General features: G+C 48.0%; 1 protein-coding gene across 6 annotated transcripts in view; it reads left to right on the forward strand.

The window, feature by feature from the left end:
- The window catches only part of LOC107999525 (uncharacterized protein CG43867), an 86100-nt gene that overhangs the window by 1298 nt on the left and 63498 nt on the right, over window positions 1-21304 (forward strand). For all 6 annotated transcript variants that reach the window (XM_017059425.3, XM_062080126.1, XM_017059429.3 and 3 more), the window contains exon 2: window positions 9798-10974. In XM_017059425.3, the coding sequence (XP_016914914.1) occupies window positions 10018-10974 (957 nt within the window). In that variant the 5' untranslated portion in view covers window positions 9798-10017. The remainder of the gene's footprint in view (window positions 1-9797; window positions 10975-21304) is intronic.

Here is a 21304-nt window from a genome sequence, read left to right on the forward strand (position 1 = left end):
TAAAAATTAACGCATTTAAAATCAAAAAAATAATGATTCCTGTCTATTTATAACTTAATAAATTTATAACTCAAATGTGATTATGACAATTAGTTTTTTTGAGTGCTTGTATAAAAGATGTTGAAGTCGTTTATCTTGACGTTTATTTTTCAAACACTACCTACGGGAATTATGTAGAAAGAGCATTGCATAACGAGACCATTTGCATTGTTCCGCTTACCTAGCGCTTTTAATAAATGATGATAAAGAAAACGACACCACATTTAGTTCAGTCAAGTGTTTGCATTTTTCCTCTAATATTTTTTTTCTTTCTTTTCTTTTCCTACGATTGTCCCATGAAAAATAAATATATGTTCTTCCTATAAAATTATGCATATTAATTTATCTGCGGAAAATGTTTAAATACATTTTAATAGAAATCAAATTGTTGCTCTTCAATAAAATTAGCATTAATTTTTAGTCATTGACATCAATGAATAATAAAAATAAATATGCAATCTGAAATTTGTATAATATATATTTCAATAAATATATATAAATTTTAATTATATTAATAAATATTATAAAAAGTTATGCGGATGTACTAAAATATAAATGAAATATATAAAGATCTAACCTATTCTTAGTTACATACAACATAGTTACAATATTATAATATCAACTTTTGCATATTTATTTTATATTAATGTACAATTCCAAAACACGTAACAAACGAATATTTTAATTTTTCTAATGTAAATTTCTTGTTTTATTTTTGATTTCATTATGATATGCATTAAGCATTACACGATATAGTCTTATTTTATACTGGAAGTGTAGCCAACCTTTCTTCTTTTCTGCTTTAATTCCGTGATCGCGGGAAACAATTGGGCATTCAGAGAGCAGGAAAAGGTGGAATATACAACTCACGTGTCGAGAGTCTATTTGTTTTATCAAGCCTGCAGCGGCAACCTGCTCCCGCATTATTTTGACAATAACGTCGTGTAACCACGCGAACCAGACACAACTATATAGATAATTTATGCAAAATGCAAGCCGCGCATTCGCCTATCGGCAAACTCCGTGAGCAGTACTCATTAAATTATAACAAAATATTTAATGATTATAATTGAATGTAACTATGGCTTAAATTCGATAAAAAAAATTAAATTATGGAATTCATCGATTTACATTTATTCATGCTTTTTTTCTCATATTTAATTATATACAATTACATTGTACATATTTGATAAATAAAATAATAATCTGTGAAAATTTATCATGTCCATAGGAAAATTAAATTTTTTTGGTTGGTATGTCACTAGTTCGGCGACATATTTGGTCGACAATTATCATTTCCCGCGTTTTTTGCGATTCACGTGACATATCGATCGAGAAATTCAATTTCCATGATGCGCATGGAAACTGCGCGCAGTCCAAATCCGTTACTGGATGGATTCACTGTCAGTTTCGATTCGCTGACAATCAAACGTGTTAATTTCGCATGGTCGAGTGCCGTTTATAATCTCGCTTCTGTATCGAAAGTCTGTGTATACTTTTCACTTTCCAACTACGAGAACCTGGTTTTCAATTTTACGACAGTATATAGCCACACGTTTTATCTCTGGACATTGAACCTTCGCTATTCTAGAAAGCACAGAACATCTATTCGAAAGTATTCTCTTTTCTCCTTTTTTTTATGTGGTGATACATAATGGCTTACTGAATACGAAATATTTTCACGTCTACGTATTTACACTCCTCAAGATCGCAAGTATCGTCTAACCTCAGTAAGTTAAAAATTTTCATTTTTTCTTTTCGACATTTTTAATTATTCCTTTCAAATAGGAAATGTAAAATTATATATAATAAATTTTCATTGTTTTTATCATATAATTTTAGATTATTTGATTTTATCATAAATTCTTATTATAGAGTTATCGATAAATCAAAATTATTCAAAAAAAATATTACTCTTTTTACGTGGTATATATCTTGTTACGGAAATTCAGCTATTGTTACCGAACAATGGAATATTTCAACGCATACGAAAAAGCAGCCATGTTCGTTATGTCGAATGTAGAATAGTCGAATGGTGGAATCGAATCCGCGATTCGGAAACTCGACCAGCCATGGTACGTGACAGATATCTTGAGAGACGTGTTCAAATACCATTGAATGATTCACGATACCATGTTAGGTTAAGATTTTTGTCTGAAGATTTGGTTAGGCTAAACTGGTTGAAATTTGATTTTATTTCTTTGAAAAGAAATTTTTGATGAAAGCGTTGCGATCGATCGAGATTATCGGGAATATAACGATCTTTCATGAATCATTAAATGATTCATGATGTTAAAATTTTTATTTGGACATTTGATTAGTTTAAACTTAATGAAATTTGATTTTATTTTACGAAAAGAAATTTTCGATGAAACCGTTACGATCGATCGAGACTCTCGAAAATCTAACGATTTTTCATTTTCATGTTTCCATACGAAATTAATTTTCGCAAAAATCCGAGCTCTAAGAATTCTTGAAATTCAATATCATTACTCTCGTTTTTCAACTAATCCTCGAAAGAAAATGTTATTGTATATTGTTCATTGTCGTTTAATCGACTTACGTAGTTTAATGGTTTCGAGTGATTACCGTGTTTCTTGACCCGCACCGGAAATGGTCGAGCACCTTCTTAACGATTATTAATGTCCCTTAATGACGCTTAGTCGACTCAGTAGCTAGATGATGCCTATTAACTCTGATAATTCTCTTTATCGTTTAACTTAACTCGGTTTCTGAATTTTTATGTAGCTCGAATTGTAACTTGGGATAGATAAAATACTTTCGCTCGAGAATATCGTTTTCTTTTTATTTTCATTAAATACCGTTTCATCATGTAATATCGTTGATAGTAGGATTTACGAGGTGTTATTTGGCATTCCATTCCAGTAATATAGTTCGGAAGTAAACATGTATTCTTATGATTCATACATATAATGCGTGCCAAGGACAGCTTGGAGTCGCAGTACGTCCTTGCCAATTTTGGAATATCCCGATAAGCAAGTCTGTCGCCAGTAACAAATCATTCTAACGAACGAGACAGTTTAGAGATATCGATGACGTGTTTCTCAGTTTCGTCATTGCCGATCTGGCCCCCGTCCATTTGGAAAATGGCACGTACCGTCAAAGAACCAACACTCTCCCTCCCTTCTCTTGCAAATTTAACCTCATAACACGAAAACAGATACTTTCGAACTTTATCCAGTTTATCCCTTCCTTCTTACATTCATTCACTGTTATGTAGGTTAACATTCATTTCAATTCTTTCGTTTTGATTTATATATTTTTCACTTATTATTAAAAAATATTTATTTACTATATATTTATTTATTGAAAAATATCTTCGTTTATCAACTTGTTCGTTCGTTATCATTTACGGTAACTTTTTTTTCTTTTGTTCTTTTTTATCCGTTCTTTCCACATCATACTTGTCATATTTTTATACATAATTTCTCGAAACAATTTTTTTTCTTCGTAAAAATCCAAGCTGTTTTGTTTTCCAAGAAAAAATAGACCATTTTCTCGATCGACATGTTCGATTCTATATCGGTTAGATTCTATATTCGGGGCTGAATAGTAGGTCTTGGCGAATCCCGTGAAACATCGGGTCAACTCGACGATCCATGGCCATAAAATTGTACGAGAACTGTGGCGTGCTCGCAATCTGGCAAACATTCGCCGCTCGTATTCAAAACCATCCGAAAGTTGGGGGCTCTCTCGTATTGCTTGAGACGGGGTCGCGAAAGTTTCACCAAGTTTCCCCGTCTCTATAGGGAATTTCAGCTGTACCATATGCAATGATATTCCGTGAAATATATATATATATATATATATTCGTTTACCGACGAGAACTCGTGGAGGATTAACTTTTACCCACGTGCAATCTAGTTTGCCGCAAAATATCATCGATTCACCGTTCAAACAATGAGAAATCGGTCTCGATGTAAATTCTCATTCCTTCTTTTTACGCTTTCCTCATACATATACAAGTATTTACCGAACCAATTTGATCCATCGAGCGGTCCGTAAATTCTCTCCCATTGTCCTTCGTGGACTGTTCCTTGACCAAATGGGGAACTCGTAATTGCTTTGTCGGATCGGAAAGGGTTCGCCGTGTTTTTCGGTCCGCGACTTTCGGCGCGGATATTTCCCCGTAGCGTTCTGCGAAGGCAAGGGCCCTCGGTGCACGGCCTTTCTACCCGCAATTAGCATCGGTGATGTATTCGCGTCACGTATCCGCGGGATAGTTTCTTCGCACGCGACTCCACGCGAGACGTCCTTTATTTCGCTGCGTGTACGCGAACGGTCGCCTCTAAAATTGCACGGGAAGCAACACGACGAGCGGATAGAATGAGAAATAGAAACATCTTCGCCACTCTTCTTGCTCGTCCGCGCTTGATCTTGAAAATTCGTCCCTTTGCGTTCCACTGCAGCCTACTCATTAGATCGTTACGTATCTACTCGGTGTTTCGACACGATTCTTCCTCGAATCGCTCGAGGGAAAATCTTGGTATTTAATAGGCGTAGTCGTTAAAGATGGAGGACTCGCTCGCAGGTAATTGGAGAATTACGATTCAGCCGGCGTTTCGCCGCGCATCGGTTCGAACGAAATTCCGAAAGGAATTCGAAATCGGCGTTCGTCGCGCCGCAACTCGGTTGAATTCTCGCGCGACTCGGCCGACGAATAAAATCTGGAAGGAAGATTTACCGAGAAAGGAGGGGAGGGGCGCATCGGTGTCACGTAATCGAAGAAGTTGTTTCGAGAGGAGAGCGGGCTAGAGATCTGGCTTTCTCGCGGAATTTGAAGAAGCTATCGGTGCCGAGTTTGCATACAGGGTGTCGAATAAATTACCTCGACGAGCTCGCTGTCCGCTCGCGTCTGAGGAAAGAATCGGTTTCGTTCTGCGGGGATCTGTCGAGAGCCATAAATAATACATAACCAGGATACAGGCTGGCTCGAGGAAAAAAAGGGGGAGAAACATCGGAGGAAACGGAGCGATGCGAAGCAGAAGAGACGGGAGCCTTATCGATGCGTGTACAGTCCGAAGTGGAAACCGCGTATCGGTTGAGAATTCTCTCAAACGTATCCCTCCTCTTGAGAAAATATCTATCTACGTCCAAAACATCAATTTTTCCACGCGTTTCGTTCATTGTATACGAAAGTGTTAAGATAAAACGTATATATAAACGTTTTAGGTAAAATAGAAATTATTAGGATTAAAGTAGAAACGAACGAACGTGGCTTTCTTTCAAGAAAGAACGAGCGTTCGACGTTTCCCTCGAATCGATGTGTGGCCTCCTTGTGCCGCTCCTTTTTCCAGAAGAACTTTCTCTCTCTCTCTCTCCGTTTCTCCGTAACGTCGATACACGTAACAGTAATTGCGCGTGTAAGCGCGCGGACCCCTCGCGAGCGGCATTACACTTTGTTGCGACCGATGGTGGAAACGAAGAACACCGCGCGTCGTTTCTCCACGCCACGGACCGATAACATCTTGTTTTCCAGGTCCCTAGAGGGGAAATGGTTCGGTCGGTTTGGAACGGAGCGAGAACGGTCCACAACGGTTCGATAATCGGGGCCGGGTCGAGGCTCTCTCGGTTCGATCAGCGGCTCTCCTTTAACGCGAGAGAAGAATCGGGAATGGTTGGAGGGAAGGGGAGGGGGGCACTTGTTAAACGTGGATCGGAGTTTGAATACCCGTGATTTATGACGGCACAGTAGGAAGAATGGGAGGTTAATTTGGGACCCTCGGCTATATCGATGATTGCTCATTTCTGAATTGGCTTCGATTAATTCGTAGACGGTTCATTAATTCATTACGCGTATTAGTAGTAAGAATTTTAAATTTTTAGCTCGATTATTTGTTTTTTTTATCCCGAAGGACGAGCATTTCTTATATGTATATATGTATATGAGGAATAATAAAGACGGAATTTCTATCTCTAAGATGGAATTTCACGAAAAAAAGGAATAAAACTTTAAATATTATTCTTCCTCGTTGTATTTTGATATAATTATGAATAACGGATAGTGCGTAAAACTTACGAATTTATGTTTCCACGTGGTCGCCACGATTCCCAATCGTTAATTCTTCAAATTATTACGACGTTCCCAATCGAATTAATCGTTGCGAGACGTGGTTACTTATAAATTTATATTCATGATCCGTCGATCTGCATATATCGGATTAAAATTAATTTTGATAAACACTCGCATCTCGCACACATCTGCATCGCACCGCTGCCGGAACGGAAAAGAGCGAGATTGCTCGTGCTCGCGATTAGGACGCAGCCATGCGGTAATTAGGTACAATTTTGTTACATATTACCTTTGACAGGTGTCGCGATCAGCAACTAGTTATTTCTGTACAGGATGCGGAACGATCGCCATTGTCCTCCCGATGATACAAAAATAAAAGGATAGGAATTCGAATGAAATTCGAGTCAAGAAAATTTGCTCGGCTCGAGGGAAGGGGAAGATGGTTCTTTGTCGGGTTGGCGCACAGTGGCCCTTTGTGCGTGCGAGGGAAGGGCACACGGGAGTGAGCCATCGGTATTATAACGACTGCCTCCGAGGAGGCGGCCAGATTGAAGAGGGCTTCCGTCGCGCCTCGTATAACGCGAAAACCGTTCGGAAGTTAATTCGAAATTTATTCATGGACTCCGCGGGACCACTAGCTTCCTCTATATACGCCGGGGTATTACGTGGATACATGTGGTTGGGACGCTTCGTGTAGGCCTACGGAACGAGGGGGTGAAGTAAAGAGAGAGGTAAAAGAGAACAAACCGACCTCCCATGAATACGTAATTTTATTACGATTAAGAATTAAGTCTTCTCATCGAACGATCGGCCCCCTCACTGATACCATTTCGATCTTTTCTCTCTCTCTCTCTCCCTCGAAATTCCAAGGAAAAAGAGAAAAAAAGAAGTCGTTCTAAATCGACGGCTGGGGAAAGATTCTCTAAAGATAGGCGGGCGAACGAAGTTGGGTCGTCTACCATTCGAAATTCGACAAGTTTGCGGTAGCCCCTCGGAAGGCGCGAAACAAGAAGGCTCGGATTTTATCGGCAAGATTTAGGTATTTCGAGTAGGCATTCGGATTTATACGCGGAACTGGGCGTTATTGCCGGCCGTATATCTCGCGTGTATCCAAAAAAGGGTGACGGCGAGGAGCCGTTTTCTTTCATGAAAACGACAATCCCAAAAGCACACCGTATCGCGTGGAAAAAGATATCGGTTGCTCGTAAAACCGACGATATTACGCGGTGGAGAGAGTCGGGATGGAATCGATGGAAGAGGCGCGTATATACGCTTTAGGAAAAACGCGAAAAGGGGGGAGGAGGGGGCGCGTAAAATCAAGGTATGCCAATACGCAACGACCGATAGATTTACAGGGTAGTAATAATAAAACGCGCGGGATACGAGCGTTGCACGGGGTCTTTATTAAAACGTCGCGGTTTATGGAAGCTCGAGCACGACGAGGGGATCGATACTCTCGCGCGCCACTCGCGCGAACGAACGCGAGTTTCTTCGTTTTCGTCGTCGGGTTTTGGCTCGGAGGAATGGACGGGTGATCGATTTGCTTCTCTTTGGAGTCTCGATGGATCAGTCACGGTGGATAAAAATACGCGTCACGCTGACGTAACGTTCGTAACGCGAGTTCCCGAGTGTCTGGAATCGAGAGGATCGTTGTCGATTGCGCAACGCCCGTTCGTAACTCGAAGGATGCCGCGTACACGGCTCAACTTATTCTCAAATTTCATTTCATCCGCTTCGCGATGTAACCTTATACGCTCGCTTCCCGTCTTCCTTTTCTAATTCAATTTCATCGAGATTCGACTCGAGAACGATACCGCTTTCGCAAAATTCGTCGCGTGGCCGCTGCTCGATATTTCGCTCGACTCCCGTCATTTATCGGCGAGGAGGAAGCGCCACAGGTAGTTCGAGCTTCTCACCGGTCGAGTGCCGATGAAGGCGAACGACAACGTGGAAGGGAAAGCCTTGGAGGAAGAAAAGGAAAGCAAAGCGGAGAGGACGCGTAAAGTGGCCGCGATTCCGGCGAAACGAATCTCCCCTTCTATTTCTAGCCGAAGATTCGGTTTCCGGCCGCGTCGTCAATTTGTATAATTACTGTTTTCTCTGAAAGCAAACTCTCCGCCGTCGCTCGATGTCCAGAAAAAAGCCTTCCGTCCCTCTTTGCCTCCGAAAACCCCGAAAGAAAACGTTTCTTTGATACTCCGTTATTTCGCGCCACCCTCCATCCCTCCGCCCCGCTCCATCTCCGCTCCGCGATTCCTCATCGGTTTCCATTATCATAATTGGCCGAAGAACGGATGGAAAACGGTAGGATGTTCGGCGAGAACGATCTCGCGCTGGAGAAAGGGAGAAGGGTGGAGAAAGTTGGGTGTCTCGCGAGGAATCGGGTTAAGCTTTGCGAGAACGCGTCGACTTAATTCGAAGTATTCATGGCCGTGCACGAAACCCGCTTACGTATGTTCATTACGTGGCTGCGCGATATCGGGTTCGTGAATCGACTTGCTTTAAGTGAATAGACGTTGATTAGGATTTCTCACGCATCCCCGAAAGAGAGAAGGAGGGGAGGAGGAAGGTTATTCGTTATTTCAGTCCGCGAGACGGTCGATCGTATCGGTCTCCAATGCCGTCTGCATAGTTACGTTGCTCGCCATCGATATTCGATTCGATGCGTAGAGAACAGTTCGAGTCACTTTCAATTATTTTATCGATTTATCGATTCGAGTACGATCTCGATTTTATCCTCTTCTCTTCGACACTTCGATACTCGATTCGCGCTCCCTATATCGCAGAAGCGATATTATTCTCGTTTGTCCTTCCTTGTTCGTTCTTTTTGCAAAAGAGAAGAGAAACAGCGCCGCAAACGTTTCGCTCGCGGTAATTGCAGAACGGAACGTTACACGGCCCACCCCTCCATCCGGTTTTTCATTTGCTCCCTTTTAGCGTCGACCTTAAAATAAACTTTGTAGCCCTACGTCGTCGTGGTCGTCGTCGACGTCGTTGTAGTCGTGGTCGTCGTCGCCGCCGCCTCTCTTCCTCTCTCCACTCTCCTCCGTGAGTAGTTTCTCGTTCTCGTTCGCGAGTCCTCCCTTCCCTCAGTTCTGTGTGCGCGTCTCGACACGCCAAGTCGGGCGAAGAAGCGCGGCCGAAGGAAATGAAAGAGGGAGGGACACGAGCGAGGAAGAGAAGAGCGGAGCGGTTCGAGAGACACCCCAAAGAGTTACAGCTTTCAATTTAGTACTGCAAACACTCGCCGCGAGTTAATATCTGTCTTCCATTTCCTGGTCTAACCTCGTCAGGCCTGGGCCGCGAGAACGAGTTCGTGAAACTTGTAACCCGGTTGTTCGAGGGAACGAGATATCCTCTCCGAGGGTATAGGCGATGTGGAGGAACGGCCCGTGCCTCTCGATTAAATCGTTAAGAGGTTGAACTTGAAAAGACGATTGCCCGTCTCCCTCCCCTCGTTAATGCCGGCGCGCAAATTGGATCCGAAGTTGGAAGCGACAGGCCGCGAAGTCAGAATCGCGACAGCCGCGTCTCCCGATTGCCAAACTGCCAACTTGGATTTCGACGCTCTTGACGTCCGTTCGTGGCATCGAGCCATTACGACTTCCCAAGCAGAAATTGGTCGATTGAAAGGGTCGAAAGGGAGGCAGATAGGACGCGCAAGGTGGACGGAGGCGGAGGAGGGAGGGAGGAACGGCGAATAACGAGGTTTGCGACGTTGCAGGTCGCAGGGGAGCCGCGAGGATGTGAGCAAGGATGCGCGCAGGAGTGCGTGAGATCATCGTGATCGCCGGGAGATGGCCGCGACGCCCGTTCCGACGAGCGTTTCAACGTGATCCCTGGAGGCAAGCGGAGGGGAAGGCGCCGTGGAGCGATGCAGTGAGGCCCCGAGCGGCGAGGAGGACGACACAAGGCAGCTAGGACGAGCAACGAGGCGAGGAAGGATGGAGGAGGTGCGAGGTTCCCCGGCGCGACGCCTCTCGCAGATCCTCGACCCGATCGCGCGGCTCGCCACCGACTTCGGCTCCAACTCGGCCCCCTGCAGCCCCAGGCTGGGCGCGCGGGGCCACGAGGCGAGCGGCGGCGCGATCCCAACGCCGGCGCAGGCCGAGGTCGCGGCGCAGCGAAGACAGCAAGCCGGGCCGGAGCCGAGTCGAGGCGGGCTGCTGGCGACCGGTGCGGAGAGTCCTCGGCTGTGGCCGAGGCAGCTCCGCCAAGCGCCGGCCCCGCCGCCCCGCCCGAGACACGCGAGCAACAACCACGCCGCGGCGATCCAGGGCCCCGCAACTCTCCCGCCTCCGGTGCACGGCAGAGACTCGCCCTACGTCAACGTGCCCAATTTGCTGTTTCAAAAGGACAACAAGGGGTTCGCGGAGGCCGCGAGAAGCGCGGGCTACGTCGAGCTCAGGGACGCGAAGCCAAAGTGCAGCCCGTACGACTTCACCTCGGAGTCGAGCGGCCACGTGGAGTACGCGGACAAAGTACGGACGTTCGCCGCGCAGACCGACTTCGAGGCGTCCTCGGCCTGCTACGACGCCAAGGACCTGGCCGCGTTCGCAAGAGCCAGGTCCAATTTCGACCCCGGGCCTGCGCCGCGCGGGGGACCCTTCGACCGGGCGTACTCGTTCTCGGCCAGGCAGCCGGAGCAAACCGGGCGGATGTTCGCCGAGAGCCGGGTGTACGGGGAGCAGAGGAGCGTCGTGGGGGCCGCAGCTGGTTCCGAGGCGGCCAAGAAGGAGAAGCTCGAGACCAGACCCGCCTACGGCGCGTCCAAGAGCTTCGATGGATACTCGAGCGCCGTGGAGGAGCTTAATTGGCAGGAAAGGTGCCTCGAGTTGCAACTCGAACTGCACAGAAGCAGAAGCCAGGCGACCAGGGTGCGAGATATGCTTCGCGAGAAGGTGAGTCTGTTTATTTCGCTCTTCTCCTTGCCCCCACCAATTTCCCTCCGGATCATCCGAATTCACGTCCTCGACCGCAACGGTTCAATTTAACGGCCGAGAAAAGAAGAGATGGAGGCGAAAACGCGGCCCATCTCGACCCATATTTTCCGCCGTGTCCGGGGGGACCAATCGCGACCAACGGTCCGTGACTAAACCAATCGGCGATCCCGTTCCGTGCCGGCGGCGTAGTAACGGCCACACAGCATTTTCCGCGTGTCCCTTATCCGTATCGCATCGCCCGTCCACTACTTTGCATTCCCGCGAAACGAGCAAATTACGCCTCTACGAAACTGTTGTACATTGGAAATTATCATCGAGTTGACGAGGAGGAGAAGATTGTTAGATCGATTCGAAAAACATCTTATCGAATTCCTATCGAATGCTTTGGAAACGGTGGGTGAAGTTGAAGTACCGCGAAAGGGGATTCTACGTGCGTCGGCCGCGATTCGGATCGGGACCATTCTGGCACAATTTATTCACGGACAGTTTTATCCGACGCTCGACATACGTCAAATGAATGGAGGGGGAGGGTGAAACGGGAGAGGGAGAAACGCCGCTTAAAGATACATACGTCTTTAGTATGCACGGTCACGCGTCACGATTTAACGCGGCCACCCTAGATAAGGCACATAGCCGCCACTATGGAGAGGCAGGGAAATGGTCTCTTTGCTCCTTCAAAACCCCTCGTGCCTCTTAAACGGAATTGAATCACTTACCGGATGAGGAGACTCCGCAACCGACTGGTTAAATCGTTGTTTCCCATCCCACCCGTTCCTCGTCGAAAAATCACGTCAGTGATTTAAACTGAAATATTGGACGACCGGTATTTCTTCATCCTTTCCATCCTTTTCACTTTGAAAAAGGAAAAAAGACGGAGGGAAAATTTTCTATCGTCCGTGGAATGATTTAAAAGAAAAACTGTTCGTTCTATCAGCGAGAATATCCTTGGTAAAATATTTTCCTTTAGATTGAGCGTGTATGAAACGATATGTAGCGACGATAAAGACGATGCCGCGTGTTTTGCATACACCGCATATACTCTATTGATTTATCGCGTTCGCAGACAGATCCATCAAATCGCACTCGCGATTCGATATTCCACCGTCTCTCCCCCACCATGTATTTTTACCGCCAAATATTTCGACGAGAAAGGTCCACTTACGTTTCTCACGAATAAGTTTCGAAACAGTGTACATCGAATAGAGGACATTCAATCGCAACGCGGCGTATCCTCGTAAAATCAGCTGACGAGAGAGCAGCCCACGGCCGTAGTTCCTTATCGCATTCGTATCGCGTCGTCGAAGCCCGTTACGCGTTGCTTGCATCACAGCCGGATCGTTGTCCTGATTGACGTAACGTTTGTTTACAGCGCGGCAAGATTCGAGATTACGCTCGCGCCACCATTCCTTCCCCTCGACGTTCCGGTTAAACCGATTATTGGAAACCTGTAATCCCAAGATCGAAAACTCCCAAGGATTTCCCAATTCTTGCGCCACTCGTTCCACGACAATAACACGAGGATATTTTTCATATCTCTCCCGCCCAAATACCCGTGCGATTCGCACGCCAGATACCAGACGAGTAATCCCCTCGATCGATAAATAGCCATCCTTAATTGGAGGCCCGACGGTGCTTCTAACGAGTTACGGGGGAAATCGCGTAATCCTTGCCGTGGAGAGGCTGCTCTCCTCGGAATCGATGGTCCCGCGAATTTCGGATCGATGGGAGAGACGTGTGCACGCAGCCTTCCTGGAAATCGTTCACGTGTTTCGGGTTGACCTTTGATCGCGTGACGGCTGCTTCGTTCACGGTCGCGCCACGGAAATAGTCGTCCCTCCGCCGATAGGACGGAGAAGGGGGGACGAAGAGAAGAAACGAGTCGACCATCGCGCTCTCTTTAAAGCCTCTTCGAGGGGCACTGACGAGTAACGACCTCGTAAAAAAATTAACAGCGCTCGCGCGGATACGATTTCCCCGCCGCTTGAAAATCGCCCTTCTCGTCGTTGGGGACAGTCGTGCCGTCCATAAAAACCAGGGGACGGGGAAGGAAATACACGCGTCGAGATAGCGGTGTCGCGAAAATTCGCCCGCCCCTCTCGGCGTGGAACGCGACGCTTTCCCGCGGAGTGGAATTTCCCCGGCTTTTCCGCTTCTTCGTTGCCCGGCGGCGTCGAACGGTCGCGTGGCTGAGCGTTAATGCAGACAAACTGCGGCCGAGGAAGGGGTGAGAAACGGGTGTACGGAGCGTGTGTGTACAGTGGGAGGGGGGTGAAACATTGACGAGAACATTCGGCGAGGCGCGCTCGGTCGGAAATTATACGGCCGCCTCCACGGACCCGCCATATTTCGACCGTTTTTCCTGTCCAACCTGTCCCTCGGCTTCCACCCTCTTTCCGCCCATGGTTTTATTCCCCATCCCCCTCCGAAAACATCCAGTTAAACGGGGAATCGGTAAATATCGGATCGAGGAATGGATCGACGGATGAGTTCGTGCTCGACGAACGGGGGCTTTCGTCGCCGCTTTTTGTTTTTCCTCTCTTTCCTTGTTTCGATTCGTAGCGAGAGGGACGGGATCGATGCTAATAAATATCGATCCCGCGTCGACGAGCGAGCGGCAGTTTACGCAAGTTTAGTCAATAGTCGTAGAGTGAGGAAAAGAAAGAGAGAGAGGAAGGAACGACGAGCAAATTAGCGAGGACAATTTGACCGGGGCACCGATGACTCTAAGCACGAGTCGAAGCTGTGGGGCATTGCGCTCTCGGTAAAAGATCTCGGTTCCAGCTAAGATGGCTCTTTATCCCTCGCTTCCTTTGAACCTTACCGTTCCGCGCAACGCCGCGAGCTCGAGCGAAACCTTCTCTTCCTTACCTTCGTTAGAATTTCTAATTTATCCAGTCGAGCGATGTTTCGCCGTGTTTCGTCTCGGCCCCCGGGCCACTTCTTATTTCTCTCCGTCCCTTTTTTTGCCCTCGATCCCTTTGTCTCCTGCGTTTCTCGCTATTATCTCTCGTCCCACATCGCGACACCCCCACCTCCGCTTTTGTCATATTTTTTCCCCTTTTCTTTTTTTTAACTGCTCCCATTTCCGCGGTGTCGGCCGCGAATAACCGCTTCTAACGTAGGAGTTTCGGAATTGTGTCACGTCTCTGGGTGTATGTGTGCGTTCCATCGGATATCCTCGGGGTAATAATTCCAGGCCAGTATTGTTCGTATCGATTCAATTAATCTTGACCGACGCAACTATTGGGATTTAGTCGCAGTTGGATCGCGCGTCAAACGCCGAACATCTATCACGGCCGCAAATAGAAGAGGAATCCCGTTGAGTTTGCTCTGCTTTTCTCTTTCGCGCAGGGGAAAATGTTTTTCTCTTCTTTTTATTCCTTCGTCCTCCTTCCTCCTCCGCTTCGTGTCGCGTCGCAAAAGGGTTAATTTGCGCGAAGACGCGGAGACGGTAACTGGTCTCCCGTTGACAGCTCGTTATCCCCGTCCGCTTGACGATGACGGGCCGGAACCCCGCCTAAGCAAATATCGTCGCGTTATTGCACGCGTGTGGAACACAGGTAGGCCGCGAATGTATTGTTCAACCGTGCTATTAATATTACATTCCATCGGTACGACGTGCACAGCGAGCGTCACACGCGCACACGCACACGCGTGTAAAGGTCCGTATCAATATTGATTCGACGGCGACGGCGTGAATGGAAGCCCCCGTGCAAACAGACGAGAGTTCCGCCGCGCGGATTTCAAAAGGCTGGCATCGTTCTCGATGGATCGAGTGCCTGCCTCCTTTTCGAAACGTTTTCAGACCTATTTACGGATGAAACGGATGTTAACTTGCCGCCTCGCTCTCCTCTCTGTCACCGGGAACGGAAAGGATATTGAAGGCTGAGACCCAGCCTTCTGATCGAACTTGCCTACTTGCTCTCGCGCGCTATCCGGGGAATATTGAAAATTCAACGCTCCTTCGCTCCTCAGAGAGCAAGCATCGTTTTCTCCCCTTTCTTCTCAACCTCAATCGAGGGAAAAATAATACAAGTATCGGGTATGTTAGAGGTAGGATGGATTTTATCCTTCGAAAGGGTTAGGCGCGAAATCGGAAAATGGAGAGTAATGAAATTGGCCTCTCGCGGTCCGACCAATTCGCGCGGACGTGTTCGCGAAATGAGTTGCGGGATTTTCGGGGTGATTCTTGGCGGACGTAACGAGCCATTTTGTGTGCTCCCCGGCACCTTCGATGTTTGCACTCGCGCAACCCCATTGAATCGACATTCGACGCGAATAAAATTGGCTCGGGTCCTGAATCAGGCTGAATCCGCCCGCCGAACCACAATTTTTCATTAAAATTGTCGTCGATGCACTCGCGCGTAAAAACTCGACGCGATATTTATTCTCTCTTATCATCGGTCGACCCGGATCAAACACTTTTTCCCTCTCTCTCACTCTCTCTCCTCCCCCCTTTTCCTCGTGTAACCAATGTTTAACGTAACGAATGGAACGTCACCGGCAAATTATCGGTCGCTCTCGTGACCGGAGCCGTGAAACGAATTTCAATGTCGAAAGTGGAAGACAAACGGAGGGGAATAATTGCATGACTCGCACGAATTCCTCCCAAGATTCGAGAACGACCCGCTTTAATATCGATCACGCCGACCGCGTTTCCTTTCCCGTTTTCCCTTTCTACCGCACCCACCCACGCACCCCATTCCCCGTTTCCTCCTCCAACCGCCCTCGAGAAGAAGAACCCTCTCCTCCGGGTTGAATCTTGGCTTCGATTCCGTTATCTTGTCGTTCGACGTTCTTCACGCTGTGCCGGCGTCATGCAACAGGATCGTGAACGAAGAGCGAAGAGGGAGAAACTGTGGGGTGGCTGGCCGTGGCGGGTCCTTTATTGATACGGATGATGGCCCCGTATATACCGCTGAATGCTCGTGGGACCGATATGACTCGGCCACCCGTTACATTACCGTGAAATATCCCCCATTATCTTGATTTGTATACGTAGCGAGTGTCCCCACCGCGTGTCCATCAGTTTGTCCATTCGCTCGCGCTCCTCTCTCCTCATTAATGTTTCATCGGTAATGGATCGGCCGATTATCCACCGCTCGATCGGTCACCGTCACTCTCAGTTTCGACGCGCGCAACAACACGAGATAACCCGGATCCACCGCCCCATTTTTGATCGCGACCCTCGCCAGGATTCCACGCTCCATCCCGAAAGATTTTCCCTTACTGGCGAAGAATCCCTGCTTTGTTATTCGACCCATCCACGGGTCGAAAGTCGGTGTGAGAAAAATCGGTTCGTAAATCGGAATTTTCTTCCTCTTCGTTTCGCTTCGTTGAGGCTTAAAGACTCCTCCGGCGTGTCGGGGCAACGCGCCCAAAGGGTGTCTCTAATTGGCCTTATCCGAGAGGCCATCTCAAAGAGAGAAGCGCGTCACACGAAAACGGGAGGAGACGCACAGGTACGCGGATAGGAGATGATAGCTTGGGCTCTCGAGAGGAGGCGAGCAGACGAGGCGTATCTGGCTCGTTTTCAAAACCTCGACGTCCTTTATCTCGTTCCGTTTCATTTCCGGCGGCGCGCCGCGACCGAGCGATATTTATCCGAGCGCAACTTTTCCGAATTAATATCGGCGACAGCCCGTTCAGATTCTGCTCCTCTATTCTCGGCGACCATCCCCGTTTGTTTTCCAGCGAGCCGTCTCTCGAACGTGGAAGCAGAGAGGGGTGTTTCCGATTCGATTCTCTCGCTTTGAGGACGTCCGTCCACTTTGAAGACGCGATCCGGATATTAGCCGAAATTTTGCTCGAATTAAATTCACCTCGCGGGAATTAGATCTCGCGCCATCCATGACCAGCGAGACTCGCTCGAAACGAATCGCACTCGGAGAATTGAGAAGAGAGCGAAAGAGAAGAAACTGACTAGGTCGGTGATGCACGAGACGTGAGTCCCGGTCATCGCATACGTATGCCGTATATATATATATATTTTTCCAAGTCTGCCCGCTCTCCCGTGTCGAGAGTCTCTCTTTCTGTTGGAGGCAGACAGGAAGAGCGACTCGACGACTCGGTTCCTTTCTCGGTGCCACCGAACCCTCAAAAGTCCCTCTCGTCGCGGCCACTCCGACGACAGAGGGACGAGAGAGGCACGCGCGCGCTCGTACATGCACGTAGGGTGTCTCCTTTTAATCCACCGTGACGCGCTCCTCTCCGAGGAAAACGGCCTGGAAAATTACTTTCTTGAGTGGTGGTGGTGGGGTGCTAGCGGAATTCTTTGAACGGAGTATATTAAAAAAAAACCGTTGCTTTGAACGAATCCGCGATCCTTTTTTAGAATCTCTTTCTCCTCCACCGCGCCTCGTCTCATCTCGCGATCGCATCCACGACGCACGATTTTACGATTCGAGGAGCGGAGAAAGGTGGACGGAAAAGGTGTTGCATCGATCGGACGTATGCTGCGTCCTCGAGTAGCCGCGGCATTGGGGGAAGAAACGGGGGGGAAATTACAATCTGCGAACTAACCGACGACCACGTCGGATTGCACGGCACCGAGAAACCCGGACATCGTGTCCAATTAGTAGCCAAGGCAGCGGGAAACTTTAACGAAATTCGAGTTTCGGAGAATTCGCGTCTCAATTAAAACTTCGCGTCCCTCGGCGCGGGAGGGATCGGCGCGTTGGAATCGGGTCCGTGGCCATTTTCGGGGACACCGAGCCTGAACTTCGCTCTCGATTTTTAGATCCGCATCACGCTTCGAGTCATCGCCGCTTTTAGCACGTTTCTCTTGAAATAATCGCCACTGCCCGTGCCAAAATTTCCCCTCGGATACGAATTAAGAAATCGCCCCAACTCGTCTCGATTACCCGCAAACAAAAACACCCGAGTGAAAGTTTTTCCGACGCGGCCTTTAGTTTTCTCTATTTTCTCTCTTCCTTTTCTTTTCCCCCCCCTCCCTCTTTTTCTTTTTCCCAAGTTTGAACAGTGGCAGCAACAGTTCTCGAGTTTCGAATTCGTAATTCCCCCTTATTCCTGGAACTTGGTCGCGTTAAATCCCGGGAGAAAGTGTTGGCACGTGACTCGGTGAATATTGCCACGTAACTTATCAATGCAAATGAGCCGTGCCATTAATGCCGGTTACACGAGCGCGGTAAACATTCCCGTTTATCTTTACAAGCCCCTCGATTCGTCCTTTTAAACTCGACCAGAGACAGAGAGAGAGAGAGAGAGAGATGCGAGCGCATTATCGCGGAACACCTTGAGCGTGTCGTCTCCACGCGTGATAGTAGTCCACTCGGAGTGAGAAACGAGCGTGTGCAACCAGCCGAGTGAGCGTTGCCTCTCCGTCTAGCCGATGACGGGGATAGCTTTTCCCTTCGAGACGTCTCGGAATCGAAGCCGGATCGATAATCCGCTACCCTCGAGTGCCATCCGGAAGAATACGATAAGACGCGGGACGGGCGGGAATATAAAAAAAAGCACTCTGGTGCCGCGAGTCCGGGTATATTTTTGCATCGAAATCGGGAATTTGTGCGTTGAAAAACAAGAAGAGGGCCGAGCAAGATCCATGCTACGTACGTCCGTGTATGCGTTTTCTTTTATTTCGGGAAGAAGAAGAGGGGAGAGGGAAGGGATTCCGGGACGGAGGTGAATTCTTTGAATAAATAGGATAAGGAGGAACGGTCAGAACGTTTTCGCAAACCTTTTCGTCAAAAATTCGCCAGATTTCTGCTTCATTTTTCCACCGAGTTCCTCAACTCTCGATTCTCCCGTATATTTCTTCTCCAAGCGTAGAAGAGGCAAAGAGGGCTTGGATTTATTCCTTCCTTTCTCTCGAAGGAAAATTTTTCGTCCTCCTCCTCCCCCCCTCCCTTACGTTTCAACGTAACGTATTTTAAAATACTTTTTTCTCTCTTACTCGCTTCCTCGTGTCTCTCCTCTTTTTCTCCTCTTTTCCGGCGGTGGCGGCGGCTTCTCTCGGAATCGTGATCGAGAAACACGTCCGGAAGTCCACCGAATTCGATCCTTTATTTGCGGAGCGGAACACGCGAAACGGAGAAGGGAAAGGAAGCTGGGACTCGTTCGCGCACCAACACCAGCCTCTCTCGATTCTCACGCGGTGCCCGTGTGTGTGCGTGTGCGCGCGTGTTGCGGAGACGGCGCCACGACGCCGGGCGTCTTGTCTGCCGGGAAAAGTTCCGCGCCAATAAGCGACCGAATAAATCGAGTCTCGCTCGAACTGGACCACCCTCCGACTTTTCCACGCCGTGCAACGCTGCATCCACCGCAAAACAACTAACGCTCGGTGTTATCTTCTTACGAATTTTAATTCTTCACTCGTTCCTACATTCGAAATTAATTTCCGTATATCACGGAAATTATATGGAGAAGATTGGAAGATCGTTCCGTTGGCCACAGTGATAAATATGGCCACAAAACGGTTTAAATTCTCCGATACGGGTTCGTAAAGACGAAAGCTTTGCGGTCTCTAGTAAATACGAATTAAGGGGGATAATATGGGCTGCGGTTCGGCGAGACTTTGCGAGTCGAAAAACTTGCGATCGTCTTTTACGAGCCTCTGCGCTTCTTAGGCGCTAGTCCGTTTTTATTACGAGGCTGGCTCCATCGTTCTCGAGGCCATTTACTGTGGCCGAGTCTTTCGATTATCTGTCCAAAGAAGGACGATTCTTTTTACTTTTTTCCTGATTTTTCTCGAGAAGCATCGGAATCTTTTCTGAAAGAAGTTTGAGATTAAAGCGTAGTTGTAGTTGGTCCCAGACATGCTACGAGTGATCAAAGCTCCACCACTCCCGACGTTTCTTCCGGGGTCCTGTTTGACGAGGGTCCCTTTTGCCCCGGATCACACACACCCGTCTCTATTCTACGTCGGCAAATATCGCGTCGCAATCCGTGTCCTGCGCGCGTACTTCGTTCCTCCATTACTCCGCTTTCAACGTCCGCCTTTCCCTGCCAACTTTTCTAAATACCGTGGCCAGAGGGAGAGGGGCATAATAAAAAGGATGAAAGTTGCCCTCTCTCCCGATTATATTCTTCCATAATTCTCTTCCAACTTGTTCGTTCCTCGGCTCAGATGCGTTCCGCTCGAAACCAAGCCGATCCCCTTGGATCCTCCCCGGGATCGTGATCACGAAACACGAGCGTAAGCAAACCCGAAACTCGATATATTTCTATATCACGGGATATGGGAAACACCTCTTTCACAAGTTGCTCGTTCAAAGGTAGAGGTAATTTCCAAGCCCTCGTGAATTGCTGGCCGTAAACTGCTCTTTACGCCCGAAACAATTTAAACCGGGGAAGAAAACACGGAACCGTCTGATCAACTATCGCACGGACCGTGTACGTGATACGCAGATTGGGTTACGATCCCCGCACTCGATTGATAAAATCCTAAATTCGATCGGCCTGTCCGCGGTATTCCTTCCACCTCGTGCCTTCTCCCCACGGGCGACGAAAATTTCGACGGGGTTTCAACGTAGGCGAGTGTAACTACCACGACGAAAATTGGAAAGCCCGTCGTGGCTTTTCGGGGGATTGAGATTCGGACGCGACGGTGGGAGGATCCCTTTGTGACTAATTTCCCTCGACCCTTCCCTCCCTCTCTTCGAATCGAATCACCGTGAAAACGCGGCGAATGAAAGGGGAAATGGAAGAGAGAGTTGGACCTCTTCTTTTTCGACGTGCTCGATTACGTCTCTCAACCGATTCTCCATTCGATCCCCGCCTATGCTTATTATTATTATTACTGTTATTTGGACGGAGAAGATTGCCAAATATTTTTGCCACCGTGATTCCGCGCGTTGAAAATCCACCCCCTCCCCCAAGCACAGTCTCGACGAGAATTGATTAAGCCCGGTTTAACCCTTGGTTTGAACCCTCCGGTGCCTCGTAATCGTAAATTGGGGTGGCTCGCTCGTCCCCGCGCAACGTCAAGCGAGAGATGTCGCCCCCTATCCCTCCGCTCACTCCTTCCTGCACACCTGTACACACCTGCGTCGATGATGGTTTCGGATGATGATTTCAGAAGAATCGTCGCGTTTCTTCTTCGCGAGCGCAATCGATACTCGTCCGCAGTGCAGTCGTGGCGACCTTATGAATTCCATCCCGCGTAAAGCAAGTTCACCCTCCCTCATTCTGAAGGACGACTGTTTCGTTTCGTTTCGAGTAATTCTCTTCTCCCGTCGTTGAAACGATTAGGGGTTGAATTTTTCGGGATTGGAATTCGGTCGATTCAAAGTAATTTTCCAATACCCCAAACTTGGAGAATAATAAT

Source organism: Apis cerana, linkage group LG10 (genome assembly GCF_029169275.1).
Source record: "Apis cerana isolate GH-2021 linkage group LG10, AcerK_1.0, whole genome shotgun sequence".
Classification (NCBI taxonomy): Eukaryota; Metazoa; Arthropoda; class Insecta; order Hymenoptera; family Apidae; genus Apis; species Apis cerana.